At 43.0% G+C, this 25,000-nt stretch overlaps 2 protein-coding genes across 2 annotated transcripts in view; one reads left to right on the plus strand and one right to left on the minus strand.

Moving 5' to 3' along the window:
- The window catches only part of LOC138952147 (post-GPI attachment to proteins factor 4-like), a 42,632-nt gene extending 35,043 nt beyond the window's left edge, over positions 1-7,589 (minus strand). Inside the window, exon 1 of the mRNA XM_070323747.1 lies at positions 7,375-7,589. The gene's annotated coding sequence lies outside the window, so the exon portion shown is untranslated. The remainder of the gene's footprint in view (positions 1-7,374) is intronic.
- Positions 614-3,162, plus strand: LOC138952146 (uncharacterized). The gene is made up of 2 exons (XM_070323743.1): positions 614-1,260; positions 2,219-3,162. The coding sequence occupies exons 1-2, from the start codon at positions 831-833 to the stop codon at positions 2,587-2,589; spliced, it is 801 nt and encodes a 266-aa protein (XP_070179844.1). The 5' UTR covers positions 614-830; the 3' UTR covers positions 2,590-3,162.
- Positions 7,590-25,000: the final 17,411 nt, after the last annotated feature.

Genomic DNA, 25,000 nt, shown 5'->3' on the forward strand with positions numbered 1-25,000 from the left:
TTCTCTAAAATTGCCACTGAGTGGTAGTGGACGACACATTATCCCCGAGTACGCTAGTACAAGGGTCCAGCAGACTTTAATTGTGTGTCTGTGTGTGTGTCTCGACTTAACAGCTTATTGCTGGGAAACTACTGGGCGCAGTTCGTTCAAAAGTTGATACACTAACTTGATAATAGGTCCGATTGATCGTATTAAAACTTCATAATGTTACCTGGGACCTAAATGCGAAATAAACCACAAAAAAACGACTTGGCGGTGGGAGGAATTCGCGGTGCAACAGCCAGCCAGGCAGTCTGATAGAACGGTGCAAGGTCTCGGCAAACCAAGACTATGCCATACTCGTAGCAAAGCCGCCGAATGGTACCGTAAACCAAGAATAGTGACGTAAGAAAATAGAATGTCGTCTTTTGATTTGGAACGTGACGTGTTTTAGAATGGAGATGTGGTAGTGTGTGTGTGTGTGTGTGTGTGTGTGTGAGTGTGTGTGAGAGAGAGAGAGAGGGAGAGAGAGAAGGAGTGAGGGAGAGAGCGTGTGTGTGTGTGTGTGTGTGTGTGTGTGTGTGTGTGTGTGTGTGTGTGTGTGTGTGTGTGAATGTCTGAAGAGTACTCGGGTCCAGCGCGAGCGTTTTTTATAACGTCAGAATGGTCACGTCACTTCCAAGTAATGACGCGTTTTGACACCCGGATGACTGCTTTTCAAGAGTTGTTCTTGACAACTGTGAAACCAAGCTTTCCACTCTGCTGCGTCTACGATATCATAAAAGACGCAGTTGTTAGCAAGAAAACCTAGTTCAAAATTAGGAGAAGAGAAGGGGCAACAGCAACAAGAGATGGTGCAAGCTGTGAAGAGAGCAAAGGTGTGCGTGGCGGCGTGGTATTGCTCTCAGCTGGTATGGGAGACGGGAGCCAAGATGTGTCTGCTTCACGAGCGCGTTGTCCAGCAGAAGCGCAACTTCCTGGGCCGGCCCTACCTGGCCAACGTCACCCTGGTCAAGATCCACAACTGCCCGGTGTACACACGCTGCTGTGACGCCAGCTCGGGCTGCTGCTTCGACTACCCGTGGTTCTGGTCGTCCTTCGCCATCGTCATCTTCACGCTGCTGCTGGCCGGCCTGCTCTCCGTCTACTACTGGTACAAGCGCAAGCGGGAGGCAGCCATCCACAGCGCCGGCTGCGGCGGCAACACCATCCCCACCAGCGACCCCAGCAACGGCCTGGCCTTTCCCCTCAACCCCTACTGGCGGACCGGCCACACTGCAGGTGAGCTGGGGTTAAGGTTGTGGATCTTTTTCAGGGTGAAGGTCGTTTGTTCATTCCGTTGCTTTCTTGTTCTCTCGGCCGTTTGTTCATTCCGTTGCTTTCTTGTTCTCTCGGTCGTTTGTTCATTCCGTTGCTTTCTTGTTCTCTCGGTCGTTTGTTCATTCCGTTGCTTTCTTGTTCTCTCGGTCGTTTGTTCATTCCGTTGCTTTCTTGTTCTCTCGGTCGTTTGTTCATTCCGTTGCTTTCTTGTTCTCTCGGTCGTTTGTTCATTCCGTTGCTTTCTTGTTCTCTCGGTCGTTTGTTCATTCCGTTGCTTTCTTGTTCTCTCGGTCGTTTGTTCATTCTGTTGCTTTCTTGTTCTCTCGGTCGTTTGTTCATTCTGTTGCTTTCTTGTTCTCTCGGTCGTTTGTTCATTCCGTTGCTTTCTTGTTCTCTCGGTCGTTTGTTCATTCTGTTGCTTTCTTGTTCTCTCGGTCGTTTGTTCATTCCGTTGCTTTCTTGTTCTCTCGGTCGTTTGTTCATTCTGTTGCTTTCTTGTTCTCTCGGCCGGGTGCCAGGGCTGAGGGGCACGAAGCAAACTTGTGGCTGCCACCAAAATGGCTGGTAGGCAGCCGCGGGGTCGGGTGGCTTGAAATTGAAATTTGTTTTGAACCAGATCCCGCGATTTGTTCCCAATCAGTTGACAGTTGGGTGGCATCGTTTCGCTTCGTGCACATGAGCCGTGCAGCAGATTGGTTCCGCACAAGCCTCTCTTATCTTACCGTGTCTGTCGATATTTACAGCTCGTGTAATCTCTTTCTTTGTCAGAACAGTGTGTCTATATGTAAAGCTCGTGTTTGTCTCTTAGAACAGTGTGTCATATGTAAAGCTCGTGTTTGTCTCTTAGAACAGTGATATGTAAAGCTCGTGTTTGTCTCTTAGAACAGTGTGATATGTAAAGCTCGTGTTTGTCTCTCAGAACAGTGGACGGGGCCGTGTGGGGCGTTGACCGGGCCCAAGCCGCCTGCCTACTCTCCGTGCCAGGACTGTACGGCTCCCCCCTCCTACCAGTCTTTGGCGGACCCTCCCCACCCCCCGGCCTACCGCCCCTCCTGCTCAATGGCATGTGTGCAGGCCCGTCCTGGCCGCGCCTGGTCGCGAAGCTTCGGGGAGGCCCCTCCACCCTACTTCATCGTGCCCGCTCCGGCCGCGGTTGCTGCTGGTGGTGGTGGTGCTGGTGGTTGTGCTGGTGATGCTGATGCTGGTTGTTGTGCTGGTGGTGCTGCTGGGGAGAGTGGCGAACAAGGAACTTCCCGCAAAACCTCCACCATTCAAACCACCACAGTGTAGAACAGTTCCCGTGCGTTATACTGTTAGAGACACTTTTAGAGACACACATGTTGCCTTTTTTGTATCATTCGTACCGAATATTGCTGAGAAAACACAACAATTTGCTGTTCGTGACGATTGTGTAGGTTTTCGCCCTTCGCCGTTCAGAGACACAACAGTTGCCGTGTTTTGTATCAGTCATCTCCTGTGTCGCTGAAAACAACAACATCAACACACACAAAAACATCAACAACAACAACAACATCAACACACACAAAAACATCAACAACAACAACAACAACATTTTGCTGTTCTCGAATGTAGAAACCCAAACTAGGTCACCTGTCACCGCTATTTGTATGATTCGTCTCAAATGTGTGGTAAGAACGCTATGCTGTTGCTGAGTATAGTACACGTAGCGAACATCTACTGAATCAGATTGTATAGTGCGACAGCTGCCTCACTGTCATGTTGTAGTCACCCTCAGGACTTGTATCCTAAACTCTCTCTGTCTCTCTCACTGTCTGTCTGTCTGTGTGTCTGTCCCTCTCTGTCTCTGTCTCTGTCTCTGTCTGTCTCTCTGTCTCTCTGTCTGTCTCTGTCTGTCTCTCTCTCTCTCTCTCTCTCTCTCTCTCTCTCTCTCTCTCTCTCTCTCTCTCTCTCTCTCTCTCTCTCTCTCTCTCTCTCTCTCTCTCTTTCCCTACATTTTTAGAGTTCTGTGGAATATTGGATGTTATGATCTAAACCTTTTTTTCACACTCTTTGATACACAGATTACCCCTATATTGCTATACGGTTCAGAAATGTGGGGTTGTTTTGATTGCTCTAACATTGAAAAGGTACACATGTTCGCATGCAAACGGATAATAGGTGTTTCCCCCCAAAGTCCCAACTGCATGGTATACGGAGAACTCGGTAGATTTCCCCTATCAGTTCTCGCTGCTACCAGATGCGTTAAATACTGGTTACGGCTAAATCGCCTCACCAACACAAGATATGTAAAAATGGCCCATGTGATGATGAGGAACATGGCAGACAGAGGGACAGACAATTGGTCCGCCAGGGTCAGGAACCTCCTATGTGAAAATGGGTTTGGACATGTGTGGACGTCTACGGCTATGTCGGCAACGAAAAACACTTTATAAAGGCTTTTCAACAACGCCTAAAAGACTGCTTTACCCAGAACTGGCATAGTAAGCTAAAAGACAGTGAGAGGTATGACACATACAAATTGTTTAAACCTGACTTTGGAAGAGAAAGGTACCTTGACCAAATAGACAATCCATATATTCAAAAAGTGTTCAAAAAAATCAGACTTGGGGTTTCACCCTTGATGTGCAACAAACAGAGATACTCTGCAAACGGTTCACATGTTTGCCCACTTTGCAGATACCCTCACGAAAACGAGCACCACTTTCTTTTTAAGTGCCCAGTATACTCTGATATAAGAGAAACTTACTTGGGAAATGTCTTTGAAATTGGTCAACTCGAAAACTCGTCAATGCAGATACTACTAACACAAAACAAAAGTAGGCTGTGGGCACTCTCCCGGTATACATTTTATGCATTCAGGCATCGACAGCAACTGCTAGGCTAAAAATGAATGTGTGTAAATGATTTCAGATCGATATGTTTCAACCCTTAGCACTGTATATGCACTTGTTCTTACTTGTTTCTGAGAGAGTATACATTGAAATGGAAACTCTACTCCCCCCTTGTACAAACACAACAGTGTGGTTTACAATAAAATTCTGAGTTCTCTCTTTCCCGGCTCTCGATCTCTCCACCACCACCCCCCCCCCCCCCCCCCCCATCTCGCCCACACACTCCAATCTGCAGAATAAGGACTATATCTTTCATCGACGTAACAGTTTCAGTTGAATGAAACAAATTGTTTGAGACATGAATAATGATATGCGATACACGTCATATAATTTTACAGCATCCGTCAGTGCCCATGTCCCAGCACAATATAACTATTCCATGTATTTATCTTAGTTTGGTTCTTTGTATCAATATCATAACTATTCCATGTATTTATCTTAGTTTGGTTCTTTGTATCAAAGAAATAAAAACAAAAACAAAGAAAACGTGTAATACATCTGACTTATTTTTTTACTCCCCCGAGAAATCAGAAGAGTCTTAGGAATGAGCAGTGTCCGGCCGGCTGTGCGTGGACAACAACAATGTCAATGTAACGTTGGGTTATCTCTGATGTTTCTGAAGCTGGAGCTCTGAAACTTCGCACACTTTTAGGGTTTGCTAATCTCCCGACATGACCCCACTTTGGTCGACCCTCGTCAAATTTTGGGCTCACAGCGTGGTCATGTTCGGTTCATAAAATCTTAACATTGAGGATTTCTCTGACTGATGTTCTTGAAGCTAGAGCCTCCAAATGTCACACACTTGTAGGTTTTGTTTGTTTGTTTGTTTGTTTGCTTAACGCCCAGCCGACCACGAAGGGCCATATCAGGGCGGTGCTGCTTTGACATTTAACGTGCGCCACACACAAGACAGAAGTCGCAGCACAGGCTTCATGTCTCACCCAGTCACATTATTCTGACACCGGACCAACCAGTCCTAGCACTAACCCCATAATGCCAGACGCCAGGCGGAGCAGCCACTAGATTGCCAATTTTAAAGTCTTATGTATGACCCGGCCGGGGTTCGAACCCACGACCTCCCGATCACGGGGCGAACGCCTTGCCACTAGGCCAACCGTGCCGGTGTAGGTTTTGATGCTCTTCAGACATGACACAAAAGTATGTTTCTGGGATATTATTTGGATTGAATAACTAAATGAATGGAAGCATTATGTGCTTGAGTTAGTAATCTTAAAAGCCATGTATTGATTTTTGACATGATAAAAATTGAATAAAGTTTTGTTTAAACCAAATAAATTGATGGGTCAGGTTTCATTAGGATCAAGCTTGGGGCAATTAGTGGGGAATCAACGTTCTCTTCGACGTTATGTTATGAGGGTAGAACAGCAAATATGTTTTATTCAGATACAGCGGGACCCTCCTCTTAAGACCTGGAAAAAACATCTGAAAAAATCAGGTCTAAAAAAGGTGGGTGTCTTAAAATGGGGGTAAGTTTACACAGAGGGTCTTAACAAAGGGAGTGAGTTTACACAGAGGGTCTTAACAAAGGGAGTGAGTTTACACAGAGGGTCTTAACAAAGGGAGTGAGTTTACACAGAGGGTCTGAACAAAGGGAGTGAGTTTACACAGAGGGTCTGAACAAAGGGAGTGAGTTTACACAGAGGGTCTTAACAAAGGGAGTGAGTTTACACAGAGGGTCTGAACAAAGGGAGTGAGTTTACACAGAGGGTCTTAACAAAGGGAGTGAGTTTACACAGAGCCTGGGTCTTAACAAAGGGAGTGAGTTTACACAGAGGGTCTGAACAAAGGGAGTGAGTTTACACAGGATCTTAACAAAGGGGGTAAGCTTACACAGAGGGTCTGGACTGGGTGGCCGAGTGGTAACGCACTTGCGAGAGGTTGTGAGTTCGACCCTGGGTCAGGGCTTTAGCAATTTTCTCCCCGCCTTTCCTAACCTAGGTGGTGGGTTCAAGTGCTTAGTCTTTCGGATGAGACGAAAAACCGAGGTCCCTTCGTTGTATACACTACATTGGGGTGTGCACGTTAAAGATCCCACGATTGACAAAAGGGTCTTTCCTGGCAAAATTGTATAAGGCATAGATAAAAATGTCCACCAAAATACCCGTGTGACTTGGAATAATAGGCCGTGAAAAGTAGGATATGCGCCGAAATGGCTGCGATCTGCTGGCCGATGTGAATGCGTGATGTATTGTGTAAAAAAAAAAATTCCATCTCACACAGCATAAATAAATCCCTGCGCCTTGAATATGTGCGCGATATAAATTGCATAAAATAAAAAAAATAAAAAAATAAATAAATCCCAGCGCTTAGAACTGTACCCACGGAATAGGCGCGATATAAGCCTCATATTGATTGATTGATTGAACAAAGGGAGTGAGTTTTCTATGGGGAGAGGGAAGGGTGTGGGGTGCTCCACTGACACTGTGACGGACATGACGAGGGGGAGTCGTATAAAGCATTTGTTTTTCTTGTCAATTGACCATTGAACCTAATAGATCTAGATCATACCAGCAAAATGATCTGAACTTGTTTATGAGGATTTTTTTTTAATCTAATATTTTGTTGGATGTGTGATAGGGTGGAGTGGAAGGGGAAAATAGGCCAGGAAGCATAAATGAGACGCCAAGACAGAGGTTGCGATAACGTGACTTTTATTTAACGTACACCAGAAAGCAGACACCAGAAAGCAGTGTCTGATGACACATGAAAAGAAAAGAAAGCATAATATAAGTACATGGCATAACAAGTAAAAACGCACCATTCATACCAATGTATCCTAACCATACATACATTCCACAATAAACCTACCATATCAAGTGAACAGAGGGGAAGGGGGGGGGGAGGGGGGGGGGGAGAGGAAAAGCGGTTGGGAGACAGGACCTATTATCCTTTACAACACAATAGATCTCCGAGGACACGTCACGTCTGCACGCATTGAAGCGTGACGAGGGCCGATAATTTCAAGGTCCATGATACTACTACTACAAGTTACTAAGGGGAGGTTACTCTAGCTATGACGTCACAAGGCACGCTACGTCGTGAACAAAGACACTCAGCTGTTGCGGGAAACAAAATGGCTGACACACATACATACTTACACGCCATAGAATCATTCATACGATCAAAACATATTATAGACAAGCAAAATGCAATATAACCAAAAGAAACAACATCTACTTACAGTTCCTTCCTCAATATACAGCCGCACACAACTCGTCGGAACTCGAATTACGATCCCGGTCGAAAGTCACTTCGCTTATATAAACCCAGCTCTAAAACGTTTGTTCAACTGAACACACACACAAAGTCTCTCTAAACAATCCTCGAATCACTCCTTCGCCAAAATACAGTTATAATGGCCCAAACTACACTACTTGCTGGTGTCTGCTTTCTGGTGTACGTTAATTAAAAGTCACATTATCGCAACCTCTGTCTTGGCGTCTCATTTGTGCTTCCTGGCCTATTTTCCCCCTTCCACTCCACCCTATCACAGATGCTATGAACTATGTTTACGTATTATGTGGTTCACATTTGGTTGGATGCTATGAACTATTTGTACGCACTATGAGGTTCACATTTGACCTAAACCGGTCTGTGTCGCTTCACGTGCAACAGACGGGAACGACGGGTGTCGTTTTCACGGTGGCGGAGTTCCAGCATCTCATATGTCTGGACAACGTGACCAAAGAGGCTATTCAGTGTCTCGTCTTTGCTGACTCCTACACCAGAAAACAGGTCTTTGGCTTGGTGCAGTGGTAATGACATGGCAGTCTGTCTTTTCGTGCTTCCAGTGGTTTGGGGTTTTCAGTTGTTATAATTACGAGGCTCATATGAGTATTAAGCATTTCATTGGCATTTCGATAAATATTGCCATTGTTAATTAAAATTGTGTTTTGAATCCAAACATATCATATCTATATGTTTTTGGAATCAGGAACCGACAAGGAATAAGATGAAATTGTTTTTAAATCGATTTCGGAAATGTAATTTTGATCATAATTTTTATATTTTTAATTTTCAGAGCTTGTTTTTAATCCAAATATAACATATTTATATGTTTTTGGAATCAGAAAATGACGAAGAATAAGATGAAATTGTTTTTGGATCGTTTAATAAAAAAATAATTTTAATTACAAGTTTCCAATTTTTAATGACCAAACTCACTCATTAGTTTTTAAGCCACCAAGCTGAAATGCAATACCAAACCCCGGCCTTCGTCGAAGATTGTTTTGCCAAAATTTCAATCAATTTGATTGAAAAATGAGGGTGTGACAGTGCCGCCTCAACTTTTACAAAAAGCCGGATATGACTTCATTTATCGAAAAACAGAAAAAAGCTTCCGGGGATATCATACCCAGGAACTCTCATGTCAAATTTCATAAAGATTGGTAGAGTAGTTTAGTCTGAATCGCTCTACACACACACACACACACGCACAGACAGACAGACACACTCACACACACACACACACATACACCTAAAGTGTGGATGGTTACCTAAGAGGCGGCACTGGGTGTAGTGCCTTTCTAGTGCACTTGCACTACAACAGCACTGGGTGCAGTACTCGCTCCGGCATCGAAGAATTTTGCACTAAAAAATGCACAAAATTTGACCTATTTCGTCGCCTATAGAGGACGGAAAGAATGTCATTTTGAACATTGTTATGACATTCTTTCCGTCAAAAAAGTCAATTTAACGGTGTTAAATGAAGCGACCATCCACACAATTAGGTTGCCATCCAGAGTTTAGGTTGCCATCCACGTGTGGATGGTTGCCTTATGGTGATTTAGGCAACCAAACCTGTGGAAACGGGGGTACACACACACACACACACACACACACACACACACACACACACACACACACACACACACATACACCACGACCCTCGTCTCGATTCCCCCTCTATGTTAAAACATTTAGTCAAAACTTGACTAAATGTAAAAACTGGATCACACGGGTTTACGATGGCTCAGGGGTAAGATAAACCACGCATAAAATAAATTCTTTGACAATTGCTCGCTCTTTACGGAGGGCACCTAAGATGTTCTCAAGCGGTGAGTGATAAAAATGAAATGGTGTTTGTACTGTGTGTAAAAGTCTGACAGTATCTTTGATGGTTTACGGGAGGCTTACTGTGCCTTTAACACGCCGCTACACGGCCAGCGAGGGAATGAATCGCACGATTAAGGTTTTATGATGGGGACGGGGATCTCTACAACTCATCAGACGTCCAAATAATTTGTAGTAAGCAATTTAGAATCCCTTAACAGATAGTAAAACCTTTATTCGACAACCATGTGTGTGTACCTGTATCTGTCTGTCTCGTGTTTGTCTGTCTGTCCGCCTGTCTGATTGTGTGTCTGTGTATAGGTCTGTCGGTCTTTGGGAGAAGTAGTCATTTACAAAATAAGACAGAGAGATGCGGGCGTTCAGAGCGAGATACTGAACAGATCTTGCAAGTATTGGTAACAACAGCAGGCGAAAGATGGCATCACTAACACGGCCAACAATCTTCTTTTGTCGTCATAAGTCGCCTATACATTTTGTCACCAACAGCTGCCACGGAGATGAGCAAGAAAAGCTGCATCACTGTTCGCTCACCGGAATGTTTGGCTGTAGGGCCTAACTGCTTGCAAAACACCAGATGCTGATTGAACGTGTAATCTGTCTTGATGGCTGTAATTAGATCTGACCGCCATGACAACCTCTTAAATCAGTGGCCAGATGTGCGTCATACTTACGTCTACCTGTATCTGTCTCATGATTTATCACGCCGTGGATCGTGTAACTCTGCATTTGCGCCACCGCAACTTTTTATCGCTTCACGCCGACGAAGAGGCAAGCTGCAAGGTAGGTCTCTCACAGAAAATGAAAATTTGTAGGATTTTCAGGCGTCATCTAGATTCTTCATTAGTACATTTTAAAGAAGTATATACTCAAGGTCTAAGGTACGTGCTTTTTTAGTCGAAATGTCAGGTTTCGGCAGTTCAGAAGTCCGATTTCTGCTGGAATTGTAGCTGAAATTGCACGATTTGTCCCTTCCTTCGTAACTTCAACGAAACAGCACTAGTTGATGCATTCCCGTGATGATATCCTGTGAGCTAAACATGTCCTTTGTATTCTTGATGAATGCTGTTGCACAATTTTGTCTTTGGGTGACGCACGCGGCAAAAGAAAACACAAACAATTAGACTTCATGTTATACGCCACCGATGCTTGGTGTAATTCGCCACCGCAATTTCACGTCTTGGATGTTATTCGCCACCGCAACTTTCTAATGAATTGCATAATATGTTGAAGAGTTCAGTGATTCTGTCACTTCCAATTGAAAATATTGATTTGGAGTTGTTCAGTTCAGTGTATAGTTCAGCTTTTGTAGAACCCGGTTTTGAGACGCACCTGGCGGCGTTTCACTCCCACATTCTTCGTCATTCTTCTTTCCCGAAAAACGTCACGTCTGTCAGAGGCGTTCTTTTCTCTTCCAGCGTCAAACTGATGAGTTTTTGTGTTGTCGCTGGTAACAGGAATGACTGAATATTAGAATTATTTCACACACATAAACACCAACGAAGCTTAAGAATTTTAGAATTATGTGGTATTTGGCCCCACAATGTTTTTAACAGGAGCGTTCCAGGCCCAGTTTCAGACTCAAGTGACCGCAAATCAAACAGGAAGAGGTAGGTTCCATATTGTCAAGCTTAGTGATTTCAGCCACTGAGTGTTTATTGCTAGAATGGCAAGAATCGCTGCGCTCTTCAATCACATATGCTTATACAATAACTTTTCTGACGGGATACGAGTGGTTTGGTTGCAGATGGATTTGGAACAGTCCGGGAAGAAGAAGAAGAAGAAGAAGAAGAAGAAATACTACAGTTTGATTTGTCAACTCATGGTGCCTTTAAATCCTTTGCATAGGCAAGATCACGCCACGCCCCTGAGTTTAAAACTTGCAGCACTAAAGTTAAAATGCTCCTATCAATTGCTGTCAGTTTTGTGACAAAAATAAAGGTTTAAATGCCTCCACGATGTTGATGCGTTTGAAAATAACAATTCGCGTAGTGCGGTGACGAATAACAAAAAATGCGGTGGCGAGTTACATCTAACATTGAATTGATGCGGTGGCGAATTACAGAGAGTTGTTGACACTCTGTTTTTATCTGCTTCTTGCAAAGTATATATGGAACTATATACAGAGAAACTACACGTGGAGATTCAAAAAACATTAAAGTTATCAGTGAACATGTCCAAGAATAACCAGTAATCTCCGTTTTGTTGCATTTGACGCAGAAACTGATAATATGCCCAAAACATGGGGAAACGAGAAGAAAAACAGATCGTCACGATCACCAGGGCCATCAAAGCATAAAAAAATATATACAGAAATATAGCTAAGGATATAAGTATGTGAAATGCAACACTTGAGAACATGCTGAGTGCCTAGCATTCTAACAATTTAATTTATCATTCGAGAGACCTACCTCGCAGCTTGCCTCTTCGTCGGCGTGAAGCGATAAAAAGTTGCGGTGGCGCAAATGCAGAGTTACACGATCCACGGCGTGTTTATGTCGTTCGGTATTGCCTGAGTCAGCATGTCTGGTTGTGTGTGCGTGTGTATGTGACTGACTATTAGGGTTTAACGTCCTCTTAGACCAACTATATTGGGACAGGTATTGGTAATACGTTGAAGATATGGTGAGATACTTGGATTCGAACAAGCCCGCTGTGGCTGTCTTCTTCGACACACCAGCATTGGGTTTGTCTCGTCAAAGTATCGAAATACGATCATGATAATCGGAGACGAGAGATGATGCATGCGTGTCTTCGTGTTTTCGCTGTGAACGTGGGGTGTTCGGACACCGAAGAGAGTCTGCAAAAAGTTGACTCCGAGAAATAAATCTCTCGCCGAACGTGGGCATCGAACCCACGCTGATAGCGACCAACTGGCTACAAAGCCAGCGCGCTACCAACTGAGCTACGTCCCCGCCCCGTGTGTATATGTGTGTGTGTGTGTGTGTGTGTGTGTGTGTGTGTGTGTGTGTGTGCGTGCGTGAGCGTGTGTGTACAGTTTAGCCTCAGAGTACGGGGATGCAATTTCTCTGGTAGGAAATTATCATATGAAGTTATAGCAAGAGAGAATGAGAGACGGCAAGACAGAACAAGTCGCGTAAGGCGAAAATACAATATTTAGTCAAGTAGCTGTCGAACTCACAGAATGAAACTGAACGCAAAGCAACGCAGCAAGACCGTATACTCGTGGTCCACCGCTCACGGCATAGGCAGTGAAATTGACAAGAAGAGCGGGGTAGTGGTTACGCTATGCTGCATAGCACGCTTTTCTGTACCTCTCTTCGTTTTAACTTTCTGAGCGTGTTTTTAATCCAAACATATCATATCTATATATTTTTGGAATCAGGAACCGACAAGGAATAAGATGAAAGTGTTTTTAAATTGATTTCGAAAAAAAAATTTTGATAATAATTTTTATATATTTAATTTTCAGAGCTTGTTTTTAATCCGAATATAACATATTTATATGTTTTTGGAATCAGCAAATGATGGAAAATAAGATACACGTAAATTTGGATCGTTTTATAAATTTTTATTTTTTTTTTACAATTTTCAGATTTTTAATGACCAAAGTCATTAATTAATTTTTAAGCCACCAAGCTGAAATGCAATACCGAACCCCGGGCTTCGTCGAAGAGTACTTGACCAAAATTTCAACCAATTTGGGTGAAAAATGAGGGCGTGACAGTGCCGCCTCAACTTTCACGAAAAGCCGGATATGACGTCATCAAAGACATTTATCAAAAAAATGAAAAAAACGTTCGGGGATTTCATACCCAGGAACTCTCATGTCAAATTTCATAAAGATCGGTCCAGTAGTTTAGTCTGAATCGCTCTACACACACACACACACACACACACACACACAGACACACGCACATACACCACGACCCTCGTTTCGATTCCCCCTCGATGTTAAAATATTTAGTCAAAACTTGACTAAATATAACAAGTCGCGTAAGGCGAAAATACAATATTTAGTCAAGTAGCTGCCATTTTTCAGCAAGACCGTATACTCGTAGCATCGTCAGTCCACCGCTCATGGCAAAGGCAGTGAAATTGACAAGAAGAGCGGGGTAGTAGTTGCGCTAAGAAGGATAGCACGCTTTTCTGTACCTCTCTTTGTTTTAACTTTCTGAGCGTGTTTTTAATCCAAACATATCATATCTATATGTTTTTGGAATCAGGAACCGACAAGGAATAAGATGAAGGTGTTTTTAAATTGATTTGGACAATTTGATTTTGATAATAATTTTTATATATTTAATTTTCAGAGCTTGTTTTTAATCCGAATATAACATATTGATATGTTTTTGGAATCAGCAAATGATGGAGAATAAGATAAACGTAAATTTGGATCGTTTTATAAATTTTTAATTTTTTTTACAATTTTCAGATATTTAATGACCAAAGTCATTAATTAATTTTTAAGCCACCAAGCTGAAATGCAATACCGAAGTCCGGGCTTCGTCGAAGATTACTTGACCAAAATTTCAACCAATTTGGTTGAAAAATGAGGGCGTGACAGTGCCGCCTCAACTTTCACGAAAAGCCGGATATGACGTCATCAAAGACATTTATCAAAAAAATGAAAAAAACGTTCGGGGATTTCATACCCAGGAACTCTCATGTCAAATTTCATAAAGATCGGTCCAGTAGTTTAGTCTGAATCGCTCTACACACACACACAGACACACGCACACACGCACATACACCACGACCCTCGTTTCGATTCCCCCTCGATGTTAAAATATTTAGTCAAAACTTGACTAAATATAAAAATAGAGACAGACAACCTTTATAACATCAGTGTTGCAACAGTGAGTTAAGGTGAAGTGAGACTGGAATCATCACGGCATGACGCAAGCAAAACTCCCCTGAGTGATAGTATCAGTGATATGGAACGTTGGCAGTCTTAATTTTTATATTTAGTCAAGTTTTGACTAAATATTTTAACATCGAGGGGGAATCGAAACGAGGGTCGTGGTGTATGTGTGTCTGTCTGTCTGTGCGTGTGTGTGTGTGTGTGTGTGTGTGTGTGTGTGTGTGTAGAGCGATTCAGACTAAACTACTGGACCGATCTTTATGAAATTTGACATGAGAGTTCCTGGGTATGAAATCCCCGAACGTTTTTTTCATTTTTTTGATAAATGTCTTTGATGACGTCATATCCGGCTTTTTGTGAAAGTTGAGGCGGCACTGTCACGCCCTCATTTTTCAACCAAATTGGTTGAAATTTTGGTCAAGTAATGTTCGACGAAGCCCGGGGTTCGGTATTGCATTTCAGCTTGGTGGCTTAAAAATTAATTAATGACTTTGGTCATTAAAAATCGGAAAATTGTAAAAAAAAATAAAAATTTATAAAACGATCCAAATTTACATTTATCTTATTCTCCATCATTTGCTGATTCCAAAAACATATAAATATGTTATATTCGGATTAAAAACAAGCTCTGAAAATTAAATATATAAAAATTATTATCAAATTTTTTTTTTCGAAATCGTTTTAAAAACACTTTCATCTTATTCCTTGTCGGTTCCTGATTCCAAAAACATATAGATATGATATGTTTGGATTAAAAACACGCTCAGAAAGTTAAAACGAAGAGAGGTACAGAAAAGCGTGCTATCCTTCTCAGCGCAACGAATATCCCGCTCTTCTTGTCAATTCCACGGGCACTGCCTTTGCCACGGGCGGTGGAGTGACGATGCTACGAGTATACGGTCTTGCTGCGTTGCGTTGCGTTCAGTTTCATTCTGTGAGTTCGACAGCTACTTGACTAAATATTGTATTTTCGCCTTACGCGACTTGTTATATTTAGTCAAGTTTTGACTAAATATTTTAACATCGAGGGGGAATCGAAACGAGGGTCGTGGTGTATGTGCGTGCGTGTGTGCGTGCGTGCGTGTGTGTGTGTGTGTGTGTGTGTGTGTGTGTGTAGAGCGATTCAGACTAAACTACTGGACCGATCTTTATGAAATTTGACATGAGAGTTCCTGGGTATGAAATCCCCGAACGTTTTTTTCATTTTTTTGATAAATGTCTTTGATGACGTCATATCCGGCTTTTCGTAAAAGTTGAGGCGGCACTGTCACGCCCTCATTTTTCAACCAAATTGGTTCAAATTTTGGTCAAGTAATCTTCGACAAAGCCCGGGGTTCGGTATTTAATTTCAGCTTGGTGGCTTAAAAATTAATTAATGACTTTGGTCATTAAAAATCGGAAAATTGTAAAAAAAAATAAAAATTTATAAAACGATCCAAATTTACGTTTATCTTATTCTCCATCATTTGTTGATTCCAAAAACATATAAATATGTTATATTCGGATTAAAAACAAGCTCTGAAAATTAAATATATAAAAATTATTATCAAAATTAAATTGTCCAAATCAATTTAAAAACACTTTCATCTTATTCCTTGTCGGTTCCTGATTCCAAAAACATATAGATATGATATTTTTGGATTAAAAACACGCTCAGAAAGTTAAAACAAAGAGATGTACAGAAAAGCGTGCTATCCTTCTTAGCGCAACTACTACCCCGCTCTTCTTGTCAATTTCACTGCCTTTGCCATGAGCGGTGGCCTGACGATGCTACGAGTAAAATGGCATTGCGTTCAGTTTCATTCTGTGAGTTCGACAGCTACTTGACTAAATATTGTATTTTCGCCTTACGCGACTTGTTATATTTAGTCAAGTTTTGACTAAATATTTTAACATCGAGGGGGAATCGAAACGAGGGTCGTGGTGTATGTGTGTCTGTGCGTGTGTGTGTGTGTGTGTGTGTGTGTGTGTGTGTGTAGAGCGATTCAGACTAAACTACTGGACCGATCTTTATGAAATTTGACATGAGAGTTCCTGGGTATGAAATCCCCGAACGTTTTTTTCATTTTTTTTATAAATGTCTTTGATGACGTCATATCCGGCTTTTCGTGAAAGTTGAGGCGGCACTGTCACGCCCTCATTTTTCAACCAAATTGGTTGAAATTTTGGTCAAGTAATCTTCGACGAAGCCCGGACTTCGGTATTGCATTTCAGCTTGGTGGCTTAAAAATTAATTAATGACTTTGGTCATTAAAAATCTGAAAATTGTAAAAAAAAATAAAAATTTATAAAACGATCCAAATTTACGTTTATCTTATTCTCCATCATTTGCTGATTCCAAAAACATATAAATATGTTATATTCGGATTAAAAACAAGCTCTGAAAATTAAATATATAAAAATTATTATCAAAATTAAATTGTCGAAATCAATTCAAAAACACTTTCATCTTATTCCTTGTCGGTTCCTGATTCCAAAAACATATAGATATGATATGTTTGGATTAAAAACACGCTCAGAAAGTTAAAACAAAGAGAGGTACAGAAACGCGTGCTATCCTTCTTAGCGCAACTACTACCCCGCTCTTCTTGTCAATTTCACTGCCTTTGCCATGAGCGGTGGACTGACGATGCTACGAGTATACGGTCTTGCTGAAAAATGGCATTGCCTTCAGTTTCATTCTGTGAGTTCGACAGCTACTTGACTAAATATTGTATTTTCGCCTTACGCGACTTGTTGTTTTTGGATTTGCCCTGAGTGATGTTTATGGCCACTTATAACTGTTGTTGCCTGGCTTATCTCACCGCGGAATTATCATCAAGTCTCATAAACACAGATCACGTTGTATAAACAGGTGATATTTACTATGTAGGGAAGGGCTCCTAATATGGACCACTTTTTGTTTCATGCCGATAACTAGCTTGTTTTCTTGCGAAGAAGTTTCATTTTGTGTTTGGTAGTCCTTCTCTCTGAGGTTAACCGTTGGGCCTAATTAGAGTGAAATAGCTCTGATAGACATTCGCCAAAAATTAAATACAGAAAAAAATCACAAATGGTCCATATTAGGAGCCGGGCCTTCACGAATCACTGTAAAAAGCCCCCTACACTTCAAAATAACATGATACAACTTAGTGTGCAAGTCAGACTAATCAAAATATGCTTTAGATTGATCTGTTTCGGGTTGATGAGAGCATTATTCAAAGCACACCAGGAAACCAGAGACAATGTATGTCTCTGATGAAACTAAAGAAGCTTAACGAAAACAGAGTGAAAATAAGTGAAATTATCAACTTCCACGAAAAGAAGACTATTTGTTATATTTTTTTGAAATCTCGAGGACTAGTTATAGGTTATTTTCAGCAAGCTTCTTAATGAATTAATGAAAATAGCCTTTAGCTTTTATTTTCTTCGATTTGTTGAAGGTGGTCCATATTAGGGGACTCACACATACTTTGAGATTTTGCTATTATTTTTTGTTTGCAGTAGAAACTCGGAGTCAATACTGCTTAAATGTAACAAATACGGACTGAGCTGTCATATATAGCAATTTTTGTCTGATAAAAGCTTTGCCTTTGGACAGAAACGAGTCCGTTTTAGGCGGCAAATTTAGAGTGAACTCTGCCAAAAGTGAAAAAAAAGAGAAAAAGTCTAACGGTTTTGAGGTTTGTGTTTCTGCAACTCTTTTTTTTCTTCATGTTTTGATATGAGCAATTTATCCAGAGAGGGTGAATACAGCGAATGCAATTGTTTTGAGCGCTCTAGCGCCGTTAGTTTGTCAGAACAGGAGGTGGTCCATATTAGGAGCCGGTCCATATTAGGAGCCCTTCCCCTATGTGATATTCAACCACCGTTTACGGGTAAACTGATTTCACCCGCCCGGCGTTCAGTACTGACTAAGCAGATCCCTGCCTGTGTGGGTCACCTATCATAGTGTGTGTGTGTGTGTGTGTGTCTCTCTCTCTCTCTCTCTCTCTCTCTCTCTCTCTCTCTCTCTCTCTCTCTCTCTCTCTCTCTCTCTCTCTCTCTCTCTCTCTCTCTCTTCCGGACGCCCTGCGGCAATCCACCAACACGGATTCTTTTAGAACCAAATATTCTTTCCATTTAATGAACTCTATGAACAAATAAACTTGATTGGTATGTTTTCTTTGTATACAGTTGTTCATTATCGGAATTATGGTTTATTGTGACAAAATCACGAAGATTTGGCTCTGTAATACATTGTTTTGCTGAGCTAATGTATTGTTGGGTTACTTTCCGTTTATCTTCATTGCTTTACACCCAATTTTGAACACTACCTTATGATCTACAATGCTTCTACATAATGCGCTTCATGTACATAAACTTATATATATGTTCTACCATTAATGTTTTTATGTAACTTTTTTACTTTTTTTTTTCTTCTTCTCCCTAGTCATAGTTATAGTAAAATAGTTTAGTCCCTCTTTAGGGCGAGGGCCAGATGCAAAAAAAGCATATCTATGCTTATTCTTGTCACCCTCGAAAAATAAAGATTTGTCATTGTCATTGTCATTGTCTCTCTCCTACGAGCTTGCTCACCTCCCACCCCTTTTTTTCAACTCGATCAAAATAGACGAACAGGGACGCAATTCAAAGTATGTCACAGATAAGTCTTCACGATTACTTCCCTTTATGTGCGAGGGTCCCCGCTGCTTGGTCGTTCACCGTGTTACCTTTGTGACAGTATCTTACAACTGTACGGTTTCCGGCGAACAGACACATTCCTGAACGAAATTCTAGGAGGAAGGAAGGAAAGAGTGTCTCAGAAAATAAATAACAGAGAATAACACCAAATTTGCTTTGTACGGCAAAGAAAAGAGTGTAAGTTATAGTAACACCCGCATGAGTCCATAAACATGCAGATAACAAAGATCCCACAAGCTGACATTCACTCATACTGTACGTAATGGGAAATTGTGTGTGCGCCTGTACAGTGTGTGTTTTTAAGACAAATGTCGCCAATGTTTTTACAGAGTGACGTTAAAAAACTATTTAATCAACAAGGCTCAGCTGTGCACAGTTGCCTTTCAAGTTGCTACTGCTGCTGCTGCTGACGATGATAATGATGATGATGATGTTGATGATGACAACGATAATGATATCGTGACGACTTCTGTCAAACAGAAAGATATGCCAGATGAGAGTAGTCAGCTCAGGTTTGAGTCTCACAGATTTGACTACAACTCTGATCGTGCAAAGAAGTAAGCCGGCAAACATGTACCTGGACAAGCAAATATCAGTCAACGCCACATTCCTTACCGTGTAAAGCGCCTTGTTCATGGCCGGGGATCAGTCCAAGCCACATTCCTTACCGTGTAAAGTGTCTTGTTCATGGCCGGGGATCAGTCCAAGCCACATTCCTTACCGTGTAAAGCGTCTTGTTCATGGCCGGGGATCAGTCCAAGCCACATTCCTTACCGTGTAAAGCGTCTTGTTCTTGGCCGGGGATCAGTCCAAGCCACATTCCTTACCGTGTAAAGTGTCTTGTTCATGGCCGAAGATCAGTCCAAGCCACATTCCTTACCGTGTAAAGCGTCTTGTTCATGGCCGGGGATCAGTCCAAGCCACAAGTTCCTTACTGTGTAAAGCGTCTTGTTCATGGCCGGGGATCAGTCCAAGCCACATTCCTTACCGTGTCAGTAAAGCGGCGTCTTGTTCATGGCCGGGGATCAGTCCAAGCCACATTCCTTACCGTGTAAAGTGTCTTGTTCATAGCCGGGGATCAGTCCAAGCCACATTCCTTACCGTGTAAAGCGTCTTGTTCTTGGCCGGGGATCAGTCCAAGCCACATTCCTTACCGTGTAAAGCGTCTTGTTCATCAGTGGCCGGGGATCAGTCCAAGCCACATTCCTTACTGTGTAAAGCGTCTTGTTCATAGCCGGGGATCAGTCCAAGCCACATTCCTTACCGTGTAAAGCGTCTTGTTCATAGCCGGGGATCAGTCCAAGCCACATTCCTTACCGTGTAAAGTGTCTTGTTCATAGCCGGGGATCAGTCCAAGCCACATTCCTTACTGTGTAAAGTGTCTTGTTCATAGCCGGGGATCAGTCCAAGCCACATTCCTTATCGTGTAAAGCGTCTTGTTCATAGCCGGGGATCAGTCCAAGCCACATTCCTTACCGTGTAAAGCGTCTTGTTCATAGCCGGGGATCAGTCCAAGCCACATTCCTTACCGTGTAAAGTGTCTTGTTCATACCTGGGGATCAGTCCAAGCCACATTCCTTACCGTGTAAAGCGTCTTGATCATGGCCGGGGATCAGTCCAAGCCACTGTCCTTACCGTGTAAAGCGCCTTGTTCATGGCCGGGGATCAGTCCAAGCCACATTCCTTACCGTGTAAAGTGTCTTGTTCATGGCCGGGGATCAGTCCAAGCCACATTCCTTACCGTGTAAAGCGTCTTGTTCATAGCCGGGGATCAGTCCAAGCCACATTCCTTACCGTGTTTAGTGTCTTGTTCATAGCCGGGATCAGTCCAAGCCACATTCCTTACCGTGTCAGTAAAGCGGCGTCTTGTTCATGGCCGGGGATCAGTCCAAGCCACATTCCTTACCGTGTAAAGTGTCTTGTTCATAGCCGGGGATCAGTCCAAGCCACATTCCTTACCGTGTAAAGTGTCTTGTTCATAGCCGGGGATCAGTCCAAGCCACATTCCTTACCGTGTAAAGCGTCTTGTTCATAGCCAGGGGTCAGTCCAAGCCACATTCCTTACCGTGTAAAGCGCCTTGTTCATGGCCGGGGATCAGTCCAAGCCACATTCCTTACCGTGTAAAGTGTCTTGTTCATAGCCGGAGATAAATCCAAGCCACATTCCTTACCGTGTAAAGTGTCTTGTTCATAGCTGGGGATCAGTCCAAGCCACATTCCTTACCGTGTAAAGTGTCTTGTTCATAGCCGGGGATCAGTCCAAGCCACATTCCTTACCGTGTCAGTAAAGCGGCGTCTTGTTCATAGCCGGGGATCAGTCCAAGCCACATTCCTTACCGTGTAAAGTGTCTTGTTCATAGCCGGGGATCAGTCCAAGCCACATTCCTTACCGTGTAAAGCGCCTTGTTCATGGCCGGGGATCAGTCCAAGCCACATTCCTTACCGTGTAAAGTGTCTTGTTCATAGCCGGGGATCAGTCCAAGCCACATTCCTTACCGTGTAAAGCGTCTTGTTCATAGCCGGGGATCAGTCCAAGCCACATTCCTTACTGTGTAAAGTGTCGTGTTCATGGCCGGGATCAGTCCAAGCCACATTCCTTACCGTGTAAAGCGTCTTGTTCATAGCCGGGGATCAGTCCAAGCCACATTCCTTACCGTGTAAAGTGTCTTGTTCATAGCCGGGGATCAGTCCAAGCCACATTCCTTACCGTGTAAAGTGTCTTGTTCATAGCCGGGGATCACTCCAAGCCACATTCCTTACCCTGTAAAGTGTCTTGTTCATGGCCGGGGATCAGTCCAAGCCACATTCCTTACCGTGTAAAGTGTCTTGTTCATGGCCGGGGATCAGTCCAAGCCACATTCCTTACCGTGCAAAGTGTCTTGTTCATGGCCGGGGATCAGTCCAAGCCACATTCCTTACCGTGTAAAGTGTCTTGTTCATGGCCGGGGATCAGTCCAAGCCACATTCCTTACGGTGTAAAGCGTCCTGTTCATAGCCGGGGATCAGTCCAAGCCACATTCCTTACCGTGCAAAGTGTCTTGTTCGTGGCCGGGGATCAGTCCAAGCCACATTCCTTACCGTGTAAAGTGTCTTGTTCATGGCCGGGGATCAGTCCAAGCCACATTCCTTACCGTGTAAAGTGTCTTGTTCATGGCCGGGGATCAGTCCAAGCCACATTCCTTACGGTGTAAAGCGTCTTGTTCATGGCCGGGGATCAGTCCAAGACACATTCCTTACCGTGTAAAGCGTCTTGTTCATAGCCGGGGATCAGTCCAAGCCACATTCCTTACCGTGTAAAGCGTCTTGTTCATAGCCGGGGATCAGTCCAAGCCACATTCCTTACCGTGTAAAGCGTCTTGTTCATGGCCGGGGATCAGTCCAAGCCACATTCCTTACCGTGTAAAGTGTCTTGTTCATAGCCGGAGATCAGTCCAAGCCACATTCCTTACCGTGTAAAGTGTCTTGTTCATGGCCGGGGATCAGTCCAAGCCACATTCCTTACCGTGTAAAGTGTCTTGTTCATGGCCGGGGATCAGTCCAAGCCACATTCCTTACCGTGTAAAGTGTCTTGTTCATGGCCGGGGATCAGTCCAAGCCACATTCCTTACGGTGTAAAGCGTCTTGTTCATGGCCGGGGATCAGTCCAAGCCACATTCCTTACCGTGTAAAGCGTCTTGTTCATGGCCGGGGATCAGTCCAAGCCACATTCCTTACCGTGTAAAGTGTCTTGTTCATAGCCGGAGATCAGTCCAAGCCACATTCCTTACCGTGTAAAGTGTCTTGTTCATGGCCGGGGATCAGTCCAAGCCACATTCCTTACCGTGTAAAGTGTCTTGTTCATGGCCGGGGATCAGTCCAAGCCACATTCCTTACCGTGTAAAGTGTCTTGTTCATGGCCGGGGATCAGTCCAAGCCACATTCCTTACCGTGTAAAGCGTCTTGTTCATAGCCGGGGATCAGTCCAAGCCACATTCCTTACCGTGTAAAGCGTCTTGATCATGGCCGGGGATCAGTCCAGGCTTTTACATAGGATAAGAGCACCCTTCCACCCACACAGTCATGCACCGGCCGAAACTGACATTGTTCGCTTTATTTCATTTCAGTTTCATTTTCCTTACTTTAATTATTGTCCCATCGCTGGGAAATGCGGGTCGCTTCCTCCAAGTGGAAAGCTAGCAGCAACAGAGTCGCGCTACCCAGGTGTCTGCGTGTTTAGGTGTAATCACTGAGCCACCTGCACTTACGGCACAATGACCGAAGTCTTTTACGTGACACGGGGGTGGAACATGGATACTGCCTCAGTGTCTGCACATACAGTTGACCCGTGTCCGTCCCGGCCCGAATTCGAACCTGCGACCTTAGGATCACAACTCCAATGTTCAACCAACTGAGCTACCGGAGAGCTGTTCTGATTATTATCATTATCATCATTCATGACAATAGGTGTGGGCGGCGTTGTGACGTTTTGTGATGAGCATCTGATATCATCGTAGCCTATTTAATGAGAAAACAAAACCAGTTACAGGCCCCCTCAGTTCATGTTCCTTACTTTTGCAACAGCGGCTGTTGCCAACTGCTGGCACTTGGTGCTTAAACAACCTTCATTAATTAGGTTCATTCAACGGTTTTTTTTCTCGTGTCTGTTGCAATGCTATCGCGTGTTGGCAATGTCAGCTAATTTATTCATGACCCAGAATAAATTTAGAACTGATGCCTCCGTTGAGTTCCATATCGTTTACATCCGTTTACGATACTGTCGTCACAAAAGTTGCGAATGAAATATGTATGTGATTGTCAGTGTGTTAATTGATTGCTGAGCTGTTTACTGTATGTGATTGTCAGTGTGTTAGTTGATTGCTGAGCTGTTTACTGTATGTGATTGTCAGTGTGTTAGCTGATTGCTGAGCTGTTTACTGTATGTGATTGTCAGTGTGTTAGTTGATTGCTGAGCTGTTTACTGTATGTGATTGTCAGTGTGTTAGCTGATTGCTGAGCTGTTTACTGTATGTGATTGTCAGTGTGTTAGTTGATTGCTGAGCTGTTTACTGTCAGCCTGCAGACCGCTATCTCTGCGTGCATGCTGGGTGATGTTGACCTCGCTGTACAGAACGAAACACGGAGACACCCCGCGCGGCACTGACCACACACACAAGCGCATTAGGATGGATAATCACGTACTAAGTCTGTCTGTCTGTCTCTTTTTTTCTCTCTCTCTGTCTCTCTATCACACACACACACACACACACACACACACACACACACACACACACACACACACACACACACACACACACACACACACACACACACACACACTAAAACAGACACACACACACACACACACACACACACTGAAACACACACTGGCACAAACACAAACACATGTACACACACACAAACACTCTCTCGCTCTCGCTCTCTCTCTCTCTCTCTCTCTCTCTCTCTCTCTCTCTCTCTCTCTCTCTCTCTCTCTCTCTCTCTCGTTGTGACATACTTTTTGAAACTGTGACACTGAGTAGATCAGCCGTCTACCAAACACAACTGAAGTTTCACATTTCTGTTCCAATGTTTTATTAAGCATTTCAAGAACTTTTCTGTGTTGTAAGCTCAGCTACAGTCAATAACCCATTCGCAATAAATCGATGCTCATCATACGGACCAACCTCATTTGCAATTTTCTATTCCCACGCAGCTATTGCTAATTCAGTAAACACTGTCTGAATAGTGAACCAACAAGGCGTCAAAGTAACTAATTTACATTCTTTCACCGTGTCGCGACAAACACAGTGTCGACCATTCGTATAATGACTCGAACATTCCGACAATTCGGTGCACTGTATGTAAATGCTAAATATTGCGTTTAACTCAACCATGGTGCGCGCATCAGTCATGTATTCATGCACTTATCAAATTTATATGAGCATAGAAATTGAAGTTGTGTTCATTTTTACAAGTTTCAAGTTTCAAGTTTTGTTTATTCCAATAAAACCCCGTGAGGGTACATGGAAAATTAAAAAACACAATAAAAACACATTTCATTCAACACCAAATAAAAGGAACTAAAACAAAAAGAAATCAGACTATGTACAGAAAAGGGAGTTGAGGGGTGGGGGAGAGCAAAAACAATACAAGAAACAATTCAACAATAATAATAATAAATAATGATAATAATAATAATAATAATAATAATAATAATAATAATGATAATAATAATACAAAAAATAATAAAACATTACAAGTGCAAAGTGAT

Source organism: Littorina saxatilis, linkage group LG17, assembly GCF_037325665.1.
Source record: "Littorina saxatilis isolate snail1 linkage group LG17, US_GU_Lsax_2.0, whole genome shotgun sequence".
In the NCBI taxonomy this organism is placed as follows: domain Eukaryota; kingdom Metazoa; phylum Mollusca; class Gastropoda; order Littorinimorpha; family Littorinidae; genus Littorina; species Littorina saxatilis.